The 15,734-nt window shown below is 43.9% G+C and overlaps 1 protein-coding gene across 5 annotated transcripts in view; it reads right to left on the reverse strand.

Annotated features, from left to right (window-relative positions):
• FAM124A (family with sequence similarity 124 member A) overlaps window positions 1–15,734 on the reverse strand; it is a 223,461-nt gene that overhangs the window by 168,242 nt on the left and 39,485 nt on the right. For all 5 annotated transcript variants that reach the window (XR_007513164.1, XM_049853326.1, XM_049853325.1 and 2 more), the window contains exon 3: window positions 14,012–14,745. Coding sequence is in view for 4 of the 5 variants with exons in the window: in XM_049853326.1 (XP_049709283.1) it covers window positions 14,012–14,745 (734 nt within the window). In the remaining variant the exon portion in view is untranslated. The remainder of the gene's footprint in view (window positions 1–14,011; window positions 14,746–15,734) is intronic.

The raw sequence follows: 15,734 nt of genomic DNA on the forward strand, positions 1-15,734 counted from the left end.
ACTCACTATCTACCAAAAGCTTGGCTGAGAGAAACAAATCATGAGGGATTATGTGAAGGCTCTGGGAGCTGCAGGCCAGGACCGCCTTGTTTGGCCTGTCTTCCCTCTCTGAGGTAGTTTTCTGAATTACACGTGGCTGGACACCATGGGCCTGCACTGCTGCGCGATAAGAAACACCTGTGAACCATCGCTGTAGTTACTCTAGAGGCCAGGTGAGGATGGGCTGTTGACATCTCTGTGGACTTGAGAAGGTGGGTACATCCTCCCAGGAGAGACTCCTAGAAGACCCGATGCCTGAACTGAGCTGAGGGCGGGTGTTGGTCCGGGGAGCCAGGGCAGTCCAGAAGAACTGAACTTTTAATTTCATTTAATTTTAATTAATTTAAATGTAATTATATCCAGTTGCTTTTGAGTCAATTCCAGCTCATGGTGACCCCATATGTGTCAGAATACTCTGCACTCCGTAGGGTTTTCAATGGATAAGTTTTTAGAAGTAGATTGCCAGGCCTTTCTTCCCACATGTAGCTAGTGACTACCAATTGAACAGCAAAGCATCAGAAAACCTACAGGAAACGGCGTGTATTTTGGATACTGACATCACTGTTGATTTGCCTTACTTTTTTTTTTTCTTATTAACTTTTATTGAGCTTCAAGTGAACGTTTACAAATCAAGTCAGACTGTCACATATAAGTTTATATACACCTTACTCCGTACTCCTTACCTTACTTTTCTATCAATATTTTCCCTCTATTTCAAATCCCTCCTGTATTTAATCGCTTTGTGTGGTATATATCTTTGTCAGCCATCTTAAACCTCTTTTGCTCTTTAATGTAAGGTCTACCTATAAATAACGCGATAATAAGAAATATAGCCTAGCTATATTCCCAACTTTGTTTGAATAGACATCTTTTATTTTCCCTTTCCTGTGACAGAGTAATTAATGTCCATTTAAGGGAAGGGAGTCTGGGTACAGAGGATAGGCCTTCTCTTCAGGAAACGTACCTGTTTCTTGATCCGGGTACTGCTTATACACTTTTTAACTTGTTAAAATTCATTGAACTGCATACTTATGACTGGTACGATTTTCAGTATGGATAGTATTTATATTATTCTTCAATAAAATACAAAAAAATATATATAAAGAGTACCTACAGTGTTCAAGGTACAATGTTAGTTTGGCTCTAGGGGATGAAGACAAATTCATAAAATGCAGTCCCTGACTCCAGAAAGCTGTAGTTTAGTATCAAGCAGTAATTCAAATTTCTAAGATGCATTTTCCTGAGGGGTCTCAGACACCTCCTGATGCCAGCAATCTCCCTCCTTCCCCTGCCTTGCTCCCCAAAGAAGGCCATGCCAAGAAAGGAGAGATTATTTCCATTTTATCAGATCTCCATAAAACACATCTCCAAATGCTTATGGGGGTTGAGTTGCTCCCAGAAAAATCTCAGCTTATCTCCTCCAGAGGAATTAAAAGGGAAGGAGGAGGCCCCTGAAATATGGAGTGTTAGGTCAATGGGACAGGACTAGGAAATAAAATAGAGATTGTATTTTAAGAAAGCTATCCAACCAAAATTTTCTTCAATGTATAACTTCACTCATCTAAACGAAATGATAAATAATAATAATAAAAGCATAGCTATATTCCCAACTTACTTTGAACAGACATTTTTATTTTCCCTTTCATGTACTACAGAGGAATTGACATATTCATTTAAGGGAAGGGAGTCCGAGGCACAGAGGGACGGGCCTTCTCTTCAGGAAATGTTCTGTTTCTGGATCAGGATGTCTTAGTCATCTATCTAGTGGTGCTATAACAGAAATACCACAAGTGGATGGCTTTAACAAAGAGAAGTTTATTCTCTCAAAGTCCAGTAGGTTAGAAGTTCAAGTTCAGGGAGCCGGTTCTAGGTAAGGCTTTCTCTCTGTCAGCTCTGGAGGAAGGTCCAGTCTTCCCTTGGTCTGGGAGCATCTCAGGGCAGGAACCTCAGGTCCAAAGGATGTGCTCTGCTCCTGGTATTGCTTTCTTGGTGGTATGAGGTCCCCACTCTCTGCTTGCTTCCCTTTCTTTTTATCTCTCGTAAGATAAAAGGTGGTACAGGCTATACCCCAGGGAAACTCCCTTTACACTGGATCACAGATGTGGCTTGAGCAAAGGTGTTACATTCCATCCTAATTCTCTTTAACCACAGGCAGAGAATATGATTTATAACATATAGGAAAATCACAAAATGGAGGACAACCACCTATGGCCTAACCAAGCTGACACATATTTTTAGGGGACACATTCAATCCATTACACAGGGTGTTGCTTAGACACATGTAAAAATTCTGTAAGTGGCACCTTAAAAATTATAGTTGAAAATGGAAACATATTCTGCTAAGGAGAATGCGGATAAAATAATAAAAAGGCAGTCTTTTCAACTGCACCCCTCTCCCACAATGACCTAAATATCTTAATTTTGCCAAAGACTGAAACATAAACTATTTACTTTAAAAAGTAACCTAAAAAGATGGGCAGAAAGGTAGACCCAACATGGCACCCTAGACAGATGAATCATGCCATCCCTCTGCAGCGAAGACCCGAAACACTAAGTAAAACAGATACAAATGTCAAGCCTGGAGCCCCAGGCATCAAATGAAGGAAAAAAGAACTAGATCAAAATCCAAATAGAAGAAGAAACTGAAGAAAAACAGAGAATGAGGAGAGAAACTGAGTGGAGGTCCCCTGCCAACTAACATGGCACAGTGTCACTCTCTTGGAGCACAGCCGACAATGACCCCGGACAGGCAGTACAAGACGGAAACTTCACAGTGCTCCCAACAGGAGACAGAGCGTCCAGTAACCAGAAAAACACACTTTCCCACCCCTTACTCTTCTTCCCCATATATCACCCCCTTCCTGACAGGCCATACCATGCCACTTGGCTAGAGAGCTACAGGCCTGGTGTCACCCCAGGTCTATCCTGCCCTCACCTGCCAGCTCTTGCTGCCTTTTTTTTCCCCGCTTTCTTCCATTTCTTTCTCCCTCCCACCACGGCCAGTATGCCACACTCACCCTTTCTGCATGGGCCATGCTGTGCTGCTCAGCTAGAGAGCTACTAGCCAACCATCACCTGGGTCTGCCCCGCCTCCACCAGTTAGCTCCTGCCTGCCATTTTTTTTCCCCCTTTCTTCCTTTTCTTTCTCCCTCACACCTAGCCCTATAGGCCACCTCTACCCACTCCCGCGGGGCCATGCTGCACTGCCGTGGATAGAGAGCTTCTGGCCCACTGTAACCCCAGGTTCCCCCTGTCTCCACCTGCTAGCTCCTGCTGTGCATTTTTTTTCCCTTTCCTCCTTTTCTTTCTCCCTCCCACCTAGCCCCGTACACCACATCTACCCGTTCCTGCCAGGCTGCTCCATGCTGCCATGGCTAGAGAACCACCAGCCCACCTCCAGCTGGGTCCCCCCCATCCCCACCTGCTGGCTCCCACCATGTCATTTTTTTCCCCTTTTCTTCCTTGCTCCCACCTATCTCCATAAGCCACCTCTACCTCTCTCCACTGGGCTTTGCCAAACCACTATGAGTAGAGAGCTATCAGTCCACTGCTGTCCCAGGTCCCACTTGCCCCCACCTGCCAGCTCCCACCACACCATTTTTCCTTCTTTTTCTTTCTCCCTCTCAACCAGCTCCATATGCCACCTTTACCCCCTCCCGCTGGACCTCGCCAAACCACTGTGCGTAGACAGCTATCAGCCCGCCGCCATCCCAGGTCCTACTCTCCCCTACCTGCCCCACCCACCAGCTCCTGCCACCCCATTTTTTTCCTTTCTTCCTTTTCTTTCTCCCTCCCACCTAGCTCAATACACTACCTTGACCCTTTCCCGCTGGGCCATGCTCCACTGCTGTGGCTAGACAGCCACCAGTCCACTGCTTTCTTCCTCCCATATGGCTCTTCCTGCTGTCCCCCAGGCCCACTCGCCCCCATCTGCCAGCTACCTTTTTTCTTTCTTTCTCTCTCTTTTAGTTTCTTTCTTCTCCTCACCTAGCCCCGTACAGCACCCCCTTCCAGCTAGCCCGGCCGATGTGCCACCGCAGCTAGTGCATCTTCAGCTCAGGCCTGCCACCGCATCTGGCCCACACCGCCCCTTCCCTCCCGCCACCCGGCCGATGTGCCACCGCAGCTAGTGCGTCCTCAGCTCAGGCCTGCCACCGCATCTGGCCCACACCGCCCCTTCCCTCCCGCCACCCGGCCACCGATGTGCCACCGCAGCTAGTGCGTCCTCAGCTCAGGCCTGGCACCGCATCTGGCCCACACCGCCCCTTCCCTCCCGCCACTCGGCCAGTTGGTGAACAGTGGGAAGAGAGCCCATACCATGCCCTGCTGACATCCTTGCCTAACTTGTGAGGGGCGGTGAATACTCCCACACTGCTGGACCAACATCAGGAGGCAGACAGCAACTGCCCAGTATACCCTCAGCCACCTGACCAAACCAGTGTGCAGCAAAGCAGGCTCACCCTGCCTGCTGCTTCCCGCCCACCTGGACAAGGTGGTGAGAGCTACTGTGCCCACAAGCAAGCAAGCAGCAAAGCACGCCTTGCCCACCCAACGTGACACACCAAAACAAAAAAGGGACGAAACAAACTAATGTACAATCAATAAATAACATAATACCTTAATGTCTCAGACACAGCAGGCAATATCAAAACATATAAAAAAGCAGGACAAGATGGCTCTAGCAAATGACTGAAATAAAGAAACAACCTTCTGGCAGAAGAAAAAGCAGTGGAACCTGACACGGAACTCAAAAGACTGATATTTAGGACTCTCTGAGATATTAGGAAAGAGATCAAGGAAAACACAGACAAAAACAATGGAAAAAACAGACCAAATTATGGAAAACACAGATAAAACCAATGAAAACAACCAAAATCAAGGAAAAAAGCAGTAGAAGATTTCGGGAAAATAATACAAGAATGGAATGTTAAAATAAACTATTAGAAACCGTACAAAAACAGCAACTAGAAATCCAAAAGATAAAAAAATAGCGGGAATAGACAACTCAAAATAAGATTTTAGAAGCAAATTTGAAGCAATGGAAGACAGAATCAGTGAGACAAGACAAAGCCATGTACACCACTTTGAGGAAAAATCAGAGAAAAGAATGAAGAAAACCTAAGAACTGTGTGGGACACAATCAAGAGCAAAATTTGTGTGTGATGAGAATTCCTCAATGAGGGAAGAAAATGGAAAACACAGAAAAGGTTGCTGAAGATTTGCTGGCAGAAAACTTCCCAAGTATCATGAAAGATGAAAAGCTGACTGTCATGGATTGAACTATGACTCCCAAAAATATCTGTCAATGTGGCTAGGTCATAATTCCCTTGTATGACTGTCTACCATTTTATCTTCTGATGTGATTTCCCTAAACGTTGTAAATCCTGTCACTATGATGTAATAAAACAGATTAGCGGCAATTATACTGATGAGGTCTACAAGATTAGGTGGTGTCTTAAGCCAATCTCTTTTGAGATATAAAAGACAAAAGGGGGCAGAGAGACACGGGGACCTCATACCACCAAGAAGGCAGTGTTGGGAGCAGAGCCTGTCCTTTGGATCTGAGGTTCCTGTACTGAGATGCTCCCAGATCAAGGGAAGACTGATGACAAGGACCTTCCTCCAGAGCTGACAGAGAGAGAAAGCCTTCCCCTGGAGCCGGCGCCCTGAATTCAGACTTCAAGCCTACTGGACTGTGAGAATAAACTTCTCTTTATTAAAGCCATCCACTTGAGGTATTTCTGTTATAGCAGCACCAGATGACTAAGGCACTGACCATCCAAGAAGCTCAATGAACCCCATATAGGATAGAGTCTAAAAGAAAGTCACCAAGACATATCATAATCACACTTGCCAAAAACAAAGACAAAGAATCCTGAGAGAAGCTTGAAAAAAATGAAAAGTCACTTACAAATGGGAAACAATAAGACTAAACTCTGATTACTCAGCAGAAACTATGTAGGCAAGAAGACAATGGGATAACATACATAAAACCTCGAAAGAAAAGAACTGCCAACCAAGAATAATATACCCTGCAAACCTCTCTCTCAAATATAATGGTGAAATTAGGACATTTCCAGATAAACAGAAATTATGGGAATTTGTAAAAAGCAAACCAAAATTACAAGAAATATTAAAGGAATCCTTCAGTCAGGGAACCAACAACCTCAGACAACAGCCATAGTCCAGGACACAAGACAGCATCAGCCAGATACCAAGCTAGGTGAAGAACTCTCAATAATAAAGCAAAGCTAAAAGACTTAAAACAAGGAAACAGAGACATCAATCTGTAAATGACTACAACATCAAAATAATAAAAGGAGGAATAAATGATGTAGGTATAGAATTTCCAAATGGAGAGAAAGTCAAGGTGATATAAAGTAATAAAAGACTGGTTCAAATCTAGGAAGATGAGGGTAACCACAAAAAAGTTAACAAACCTACTCAATAGAATTAAAAAAAAAAAAAGTCTCAGGAAACACAAAATCTATAATAACGAGAGAAAACGGAACCCACAAACAAAATGAACTCAGCACAAGAAAGTAACAAGGAACAAAGGAAGTCACACACACACACACACACAAAGCAGAAAAACATGAGAGAAATAAACTCATACCTATTGGTAATCAAAAGATGCATTGCCTTGGGCAAATCGGCTGCAAAAGACCTCTTTAAAGGGTTGAAAAGCAAAGATGTCACCTTGAGGACTAAGGTGCACCTGATCCAAGCCATGGTGTTTCCAATCACCTTATATTCATGTGAAAGTTGGACAATGAAGACCGCAGAACTGACACCTTTGAATTGTTGTGTTGGCAAAGAATATTGAATATACCATGGACTGCCAAAAGAATAAACAGATCTGTCTTGGAAGGAGTATGACCAGAATGCTCCTTAGAAACAAGGATGGCCAGACTACATCTCACATACTTTGGACATATTATCAGGAGGGATCAGTCCCTGGAGAAGAACAACATGCCTGGAAAAGTAGAGGGTGACCGAAAAAGAGGAAAGCCCTCAACAAGATGGATATGGTGGCTGCCAACAATGGGCTCAAGCATGACAACAATTGTGAGGATGATGCAGGACTGGGCAGTGTTTCATTCCGTTGTGCATAGGGTCACTATGAGTCAGAACTGACTCGACGACACCTAACAACAACACCACTGATAATCACACAGAATGTAAATGGCTTAAATGCACCTGTAAAGAGACACAGAGTGGCAGAATGGATAAAAAAGCACAGCCCATCAATATGCTATCTACAAGAGACACACCTTACACATAAAAGACATATATTAAAAATCAAAGGATGGAAAAAATATATCAAACAAACAGCTACCAAAAAAAGAGTAGGAGTGGCAATACTAATCTCAGATAAAATAGACTTTGAAACAAAATCAACAATAAAAGACAAGGAAGGACATTATATAATGATTAAAGAGACAATCCAGTAAGAGGACATAACCTTAATAAATATCTAACCACCCAATGACAGGGCTTCAAAATACATAAAATAAACCCTAAAAGCATCGAAAAGAGAAATCGACAGTTCCACAAAAATAGGAGATTTCAATACACCACTCTTGGTAAAGGACAGAACATCTAGAAATAAACTCAACAAAGATACAAAAGATCTAAAGGCACAATCAACCAACTTGACCTCATAGACATACACAGAACACTCCACCTAACAGCAGCAAGGTATACATTCTTTTCCTATGCACATGGAACATTCTCCAGAAAAGACCACATTTTAGGCCACAAAGCCACCTTCAAAAAAATCCAAAACATCGATATAATACAAAGAATTCTCTCTGATTACAATGTCATAAAAATAGAAATAAGTAACAGAAGAGAAAGGGGAAAATATCGAATACACGGAAACTGAGTAACACCTTGCTCAAAAACAACTAGGTAATAGCAGAAATCAAAGAGGGAATCAAAAATTCCCAGAATCAAATGAGAACGAAAACACACCATTCCAAAACCTTTGGGACACAGCAAAGGAAGTGCTCAGAGGTCAACTTAAAGCAAAAAATGCATACATCAAAAAAGAACAGGCCAAAGTCAAAATGTTAGCCCTACAACTTGAACAAAACAGAAAGAAAACAGCAGAAGAGGCCCATGACTACCAGAAGAAAGGAAATAATAAAGACTAGAGCAGAAATAAATGAAATAGAGAACAGAAAAAACAGAATCAACAAGACCAAAAGTTGGTTCTTTGAAAATATTAAGAAAATCGAGAAATCATTGGCCAAACTGACAAAAAGAAAACAGGAGAGGAAGCAAATAACCCACATAAGAAATGAAATAGGGGACATTACAACAGACCCAACTGCAGTAAAAAGGATCATAACAGACTATGAAAAATTGTACTCCAACAAATTTGCACACCTAGGGGAAATGGACAAATTTCTAGAAACACGCTACTTACCTAAAGTAACACAAACTGAGACATAATATCTGAACAGACCTATAACAAGAGAGTAGACTGAAGAGGTAATAAAAAACTTCCAACAAAAAGAAGCTCTTGCCCAAATGGCTTCACTAGAGAATTCTACTGAACATTCAGAGAGGCGCTCACGCCAGTACTACCCAGACTATTTCAGAGCATAGAACAGGAACGAATATTCCCAAATACATTCTATGAAGCCAGCATAACCCTGATACCAAAGCCAGGTAAAGTCACCATAAAAGAAGAAAATTACATGAATATAGATGCAAAAATTCTCAACAGAATTTTAGCCAGTAGAATTCAGCATTACATAAAAAAAAATACTACACCATAACCAAGTGGGATTCATGCTAGGTATGCAAGGATGGTTCAACATTAGAAGATCAATCAATCAATGTAATCAAGCACATAAATAGAACAAAAGAATCACATGATCATCTCAGTCAATGCAAAAAAGGCATTCGATAAAGTCCAACACCCATTCTCGATAAAAATTCTCAATAAAATAGGGATAGAAGAGAAATTTCCTCAACATAATAAGAGCATCTATACAAAACCATCAGCCAACATCATTCTCAATGGAGAGATGTTGAAAGCACTCCCCCGAGAAGCCGAACAAGACAAGGATGCCCTTTACAACACTCCTGTTTAACATTGTGCTAGAAGTCCTAGCTAGAGCAATAAAGGAAAGTAAAAGAAACAAAGGGCATCTGAATTGGAAAGGATGAAGTAAAACTATACCGATTCACAGATGATATGATCTATACATAGACCAACCTGTCCCCAAATATTCCACAAGAAAACTACTGGAACTAAGAGAAAAATTCAGCAAAGTAGCAGGATACAAAATCAGTATACAAAAATCAGTTGGATTCCTATACACCAATAATGAGAACTTTGAAAAGGAAATCAGGAGAATACCATTTACAACAGCTCCTGAAAGATAAAGTACTTAGGAATAAATCTAACCAGGGTTGTAGAAGATCTATACAAAGAAAACTACAAAACTCTACTGCAATAAAGCAAAAGAGACCTACATAAATAGAAAAACATAACATGCTCATGGATAGGAAGCCACGGCATTGTGAAAATATCAATCCTACTCAAGGCAATCTACAGATACAATGCAATCTCCATCCAAGTGCCAACAGCATTCTTTAATGGGATGGAAAAACTAATCACTAACTTTACATGGAAAGGAAAGGGACCTCGGATAAGCAAAGCATTATTGAAGAAAAGAACAAAACAGGAGGCCTCACCCTACTTGATCTCAAAACCTACGATACAGGCACAGTAGTCAAAACAGCCTGATACGGCTACAACAAAAGGCACACAGACTAATGGGACAGAATTGAGAACCCAGACATAAATCCATCCACCATAAAAAAAAAATTTTTTTTTAGCTGATCTTTCACAACGGACCAAAGTCCATTAGATGCAGAAGGCAGTCTTTTAAACAAATGGAGCTAGCAAAACTGAAAGTCCATCTGTAAAAAAATAAAACAGGACTCAAACTTCACACCATATATAAAAACTAACTCAAAATGGAACAGAGACCTAAAGATAAAACCTAAAACTATAAAGATCATGGAAGAAAAAATAGGGACAATGCTAGGGGCCCTAACACATGGCATAAATACAATATAAACCGTAACTAACAATGCACGAACACCAGAAGATAAACTAGATAACTGGGAGTTCCTAAAAATTAAACACTTACGCTCTTCAAAAGACTTCACCAAAAGAGTAAAAAGAGAACCTACAGACTTGGAACAAATTTTTGGCTACAACATATCTGACAAGGGTCTAATCTCTAAAATCTATAAAATATTTCAACACTTCAACAACAAAAAGACAAATAACCTAATGAAAAAATGGCTAAAGGATATGAACAGACACTTCACCAAAGATGACATTCAGGTGGCTAATAGACATATGAGGTAATGTTTGTGATCATTAGCCATTAGAGAAATGCCAGTCAAAACTACGATGAGATACCACCTCACTCCGTCATTACTGGCACTAAAAAACAAAGCAAACAAACAAAAATAACAAATGTTGGAGAGGCTGCAGGGAGATTGGAACTCTTACACACTTCTGGTGGGAGTGTAAAATGAAACAACCACTATGCAAAACAATATGGCGCCTCCTTAAAAAGCTGGAAATGGAGATACCATATGATCCAGCAATACCATTCCTAGAAATATATCCTAGAGAAATAAGCCATACACAAATAGATACATGCACACTCATGTTCATTGCAGCATTATTCACAATAGCAAAAAGACGGAAACAACCTAAGTGCTCATCAACACATAAATGGATAAACAAATTATGGTACATACACACAATGAAATACTGTAACAATAAAAAACAACGATGAATCCACAAAACATCTCACAACATGGATGAATCTGTAGGGCATTATGCTGAGGGAAATAAGGCTTATTGGTCTTACAGAGAGTAGAGGAACCCGAGACTATGGCCCCCGGACACCCTAACTCAGAAGTGAAGCCACTCCCAAAGTCTATCTTTCAGCCAAAGATGAGACAGGCCTCTAAAACAAACAGTGACACACGTGAGGAACGTGCTTCTTAGCTCAATCAAGTATATGAAACCAAAGGGGAACACCTGCCCAAAAGCAGAGAGGAGAAGGCAGGAAGGGACAGAAAACCTGGATGAACGGACACTGAAACCACAGGCGGAAAGGGAAAGGCGAAGACTGGTGACTACTGCGGGGATTGCAACCAATGTCACAAAATAATTTGTGTATAAATTTCTGAATGAAGGAAAAACACACACACACAAAAGAAAAAAAATACATGTGTATCTCATGCTAGAGCAGAGGTTGCTCTCTGCTGTGAGGCAGTAACAGTAATCTGTTCAAAGGGTCATTTTCAAGAATTATAAGGTGGCTATTAGTCGTTTCTAACCACATTAATTTAGCTCCTGGACACACTGCTACTTTGAACAAAGACTGTATTCCTGAGTCCCAAGATAATTTTTTTTCTTTTTTTACTCCCTTCACACTTTGATGGAAACCCTGGTAGCACAGTGGTTAAGAGTCTGCCTGCTAACCAGAAGGTCAGCAGTTCAAATCCACCAGGCGCTCCTCGGAAGCCCTATGGGGGCTGTTCTACTCTGTCCTACAAGGTCGCTATGAGTAGGAATCGACTCAACGGCAATGGGTTTCACACTTTGATGCTCCACCTTCAAAAGCCTGTATCTGTAAAATTTTAACTACTTAAGTGTTTAAATATTCAAATGTGTGGCTCTTTTTGAACTATTCTTGCAGTGGTTCCTTTGAGCAGAGACCAGGCTGAGCTTTCATACTTTGTTCTTTCGCTTATGTTATCACACAGATCCAGAGAAAAAAGTACTCTAGCTACTCCACCACTTCAGAAACAACCACATTTTAGCCTTTTTCATATGACTAAAATCTGTTCCATGTCTGTTAACTTTTACTTGGTGCAACTGTATTACACTCCGCATAAAGAATTAGCAGTCTTCAAACACAGGAGAAACTTTTCTCACGTTTCCAAAGGATTACAGAGCCAATGCTAGTGTTCACCGTACTGGGCAATATTATTTAGCTTCTTGTCAGCCTTAAAAAACAAAAAACTAAACCCGTTGCCCTCAAGCCCATTCCGAGTCATAGCGACCTCTATAGGAGAGTAAAACTGCCTCATAGAGTTTCCAAAGAGTGCCTGGTGGATTCAAACTGCCAATCTTTTGGTTAGCAGCTAAAGCACTCACCCACTCTGCCACCACACTTTCCTCTTATTTGCATAGTCCAAAGGAAAATCTGAAGACCGTCTAGTTCCTGTAGGTAGTAGGGAGTCCCTGGGGGTGCAAACGGTTAACGTGCTTGACTGCTAACTGAAAGGTTAGAGGTTGGAGTCCATCTGGAGATGCCTTGGAAGAAAGGCCCGGTGACATATTTCTGAAAATCAGCCACTGAAAACCTCAGGAAGCACAGTTCTTCTCTGAACACATGAAGGTCACCCTGAGTTGGAGCTGACTGGATAAGCAGTAAACACCTCAAGGTGACCTTTCTGACCTGAGTAATGTGGCTTGGTGTATGTCTGCCATCTGCCACACTTTCACTGCATTTCATGATATGCAGGTTCTAGTCTCAGTGTTTAATGTTGAAATGAACAAAAACTGTGAAACTGTACCTGTGATTCAGGTGACCACATCCAGCACCTCTAAAGACAATGTCCCCCAATTCACTATCAACTTTCTCCTTTCAGGTAGCCAAATGTGAAAACTGAGGACGCAGGTGCTTTTCAGGGGAAAAAAAGTCCTATGCTTCTGGATTCTACTCCGTCCTATAGGGTCGCTATGAGTTGGAATCGACTCGACAGCACTGGGTTTTTTTCGGTATACTTCTGGAACTGATTTACTTGTTAAATCAAGAAAGCCTAGGCTGGGAAAATATTGATCAGTAGCATCAGGGGTTATTACTGTTGTTAGCTGACACTGAGTTGGACCCTGACTCATAGTGACCCCACATACAATGGAACGAAACACTTCCCAGTCCCGCGCCATTACCATGATTGGTTGCGGACTGGACCATTGTGATCCATAGGATTTTCACTGGCTGACTTTTAGAAGTAGTTCTCCAGGCCTTTCTTCCTAGTCTGTCTTAGTCTGGAAGCTCCACTGAAGCTTGCTCAGCATCACAGCAACACACACAAACCTCCCCTGACAGGCGGTTGGTGGCTGCACGTGAGGTGCATTGGCTGGGAACCCAAATGGGGCCTGCCCCAGAGAAGGTAAGAATGCTACCACCGAATCATCACTGCTTCCTAAGCCAGGCATAGGATGTCTTCAACTTATTTGCTGAATTTTGAAATCCAGAGTATAATTAGTTATCTCTGGAAGGATGGGAGGAGAAAAGGATAATTGAGCCCAGACATCAACCATGGAAAGGGCAGTCTACTGAGCATCCCTTTTCCTAAGATGTACTGCGCTCGCCCCTTCCCACCCTAATGAAACTAGAAGCCCCACAGGCGTCACTTACCCCTTACAAGGTTTATGAGGAAATTATTTTTAATGTGGTTCCAGAGTTTTAACAACCTACTGCCAGCAGCCGCTGAAATGGGGGGGGGGGTCAAAGGGAGAAAGAGAACAGGAACCTTCTCTACTGGATGTCAATAGATGGGTTTTCCTGACCTTCCTGTGAGGAAGTTAAGGACACAATGCTAACAACGCGCTAAGTGTCAGGAAGCACTTGAGTAAATCTTTAGTTAAATCCTCCAGCCTGCAAGCTCAGCTGAAATCCCCAGAAGCCAGGGCAGTGGCTCCCCCTAGGCATGTGGCCCTGACAGGCGGTGAGAAGCAGGGGAGCCCCACCTGCTTCTTGTTTAGACAGAAGGGGGCCGGCTTGCCTAGGAGTCAGACAGAGGGTCATTCATCTTCTCTTTCAAGGTTTCTGGCAGAGCCAACCGACTTGCTCCTCTGTCCTCAAAAACAGACAGGGCAACAGACAGACAGACAGAGCCCACAAAGTACCTGCAGAAGGATCTTGTTCCCGTCGTGGTCCTCCGTCTGCCACCGGCCCTCGCTGATGGGGCTACAGGGGTTCGGCAGGAGAGGCACCAGCTGCCCCAGGTCCTTCACGCGGAACTCCAGCACGGAGGAGTCGGTGGGGACTGGGGTCTGCTCGCGGGGCAGCCTTTTCAGGGAGAACTGGATGTCCACATCCAGATTAGAGAAGATGGGGAAGATGCAGAAGTCCGTCTTCCTCTGGCTGGGGCTTCGCTGGAGAATCAGCTCATAGAACTCGAGGGTGTCGGCGTAGTTCTCGTGGCGACAGTAGACGGTGAAGCGCACGATCTCCTTGCCGTAGTGCACCGGCCGGATCGCCCACAGCGGGGTCCCGGGGGCCAGCGTGAAGAAGTCCTGGCTGCAGGGCAGGTAGGGCAGGAGCCTGCCGGGCACGCGCTCCGCGTGGTGGAAGTGCCAGGGCGGCCGCTGCAGCGTCCGGTGCAGCTGCAGGATCTGCTCCTGGCCGTACTCCTCCTGCAGAAACAGGACCACCGCCAGGGCCGGCTGCGCAGCCTCGGCCGCCTTCTTCCGCCTCCGCCACGCCCTCCTCTCCGAGACGCGGAACAGCTGGAGGTCTGGGTGGATCCAAGCCAAGACCTTGTCGATGGCCTCCTGCAGGTGCTGGGATTCCCCTGGGTCTGCAATTATGTGGATGCTAACCAGGAAAGGGTCCTGCGCCTCTTCCGCGGACAGATCACCTGGGAGCAGAGAAGATACCGTGACACGAAGGTGTCCAATGGTGGCACGGCCGCCTTGGCAGGAAGCATGCTGACTTCTCACTGAGCTGACTCCATAATGTTACGGTTTTCTGACCCCAGTTAAAAACTACTGCAGCTCCTCTCTAGCAGAAAACCCACTGCTGTCCAGTGGATTCAGACTCATAGCGACCTGATAGGCCAGAGTGCAACTGCCCCATCGTTTCCAAGGACTGCCTGGTGGATTCGAACTGCTGACCTTTTGGTTAGCAGCTGGAGCTCTTAACCACTAACCACCATGGTTTCGGAAGGACTAAATAACTATGGCTACAAACAGTGCCCAAGCTGGACGGTGTTAAGAAAGTCTTGGTCCTGTATTTCATCATCTGAGTGTGCTTTATATGAGACAACAGAAAGTCAAGTCTCTCCTGATTTGGAAGTGAACACGTGCTGTTAGAGTAGGCGCTGTAGCCTCAAATCCACACCGTTTACATTTCCTGAGCAAATGCAGTGCCTTAGAGTGGAGCTTCCAGACTAAAATGGCCTAGGGAGAAAGGCCTGATGATCTACTTCTGAGAATCAGCCAGCGAAAACCCTGTGGATCTCATTATGCAACTGACCCCGGGGACGGGGCAGGACTGGCAGTGTTTGGTTCTGCTGTCATGGGGTCGCCCGGAGCCGGGCCTGTTCCACGGTGGGGAACTAGAGCACAACCCCTGCAGGTGTTTCCTGGACCACCACGCTCCTCAGGCTGGTTCACCTCACTGGGTTATTTCATTCATTCATTTAACAAGTACTGATGGGATATTTCCTACCTGCCGAGGCTGTCAGGCAGCGGGCATACAGTGGGAATGAAGAGAACGCACTTGCCCTGGTGGAGCGTACAGGCTAGTGAGGCGTCCTAGCAGTAGTGCTGTTTCACTTGCAACACTTTCACATGGAATGAAACAGTGTGCTGGCCGCGTGGGCTCACACTTAGGTTAACTATACCC

The sequence above is a fragment of the Elephas maximus genome, chromosome 14 (assembly GCF_024166365.1).
Source record: "Elephas maximus indicus isolate mEleMax1 chromosome 14, mEleMax1 primary haplotype, whole genome shotgun sequence".
NCBI classification, from domain to species: Eukaryota; Metazoa; Chordata; class Mammalia; order Proboscidea; family Elephantidae; genus Elephas; species Elephas maximus.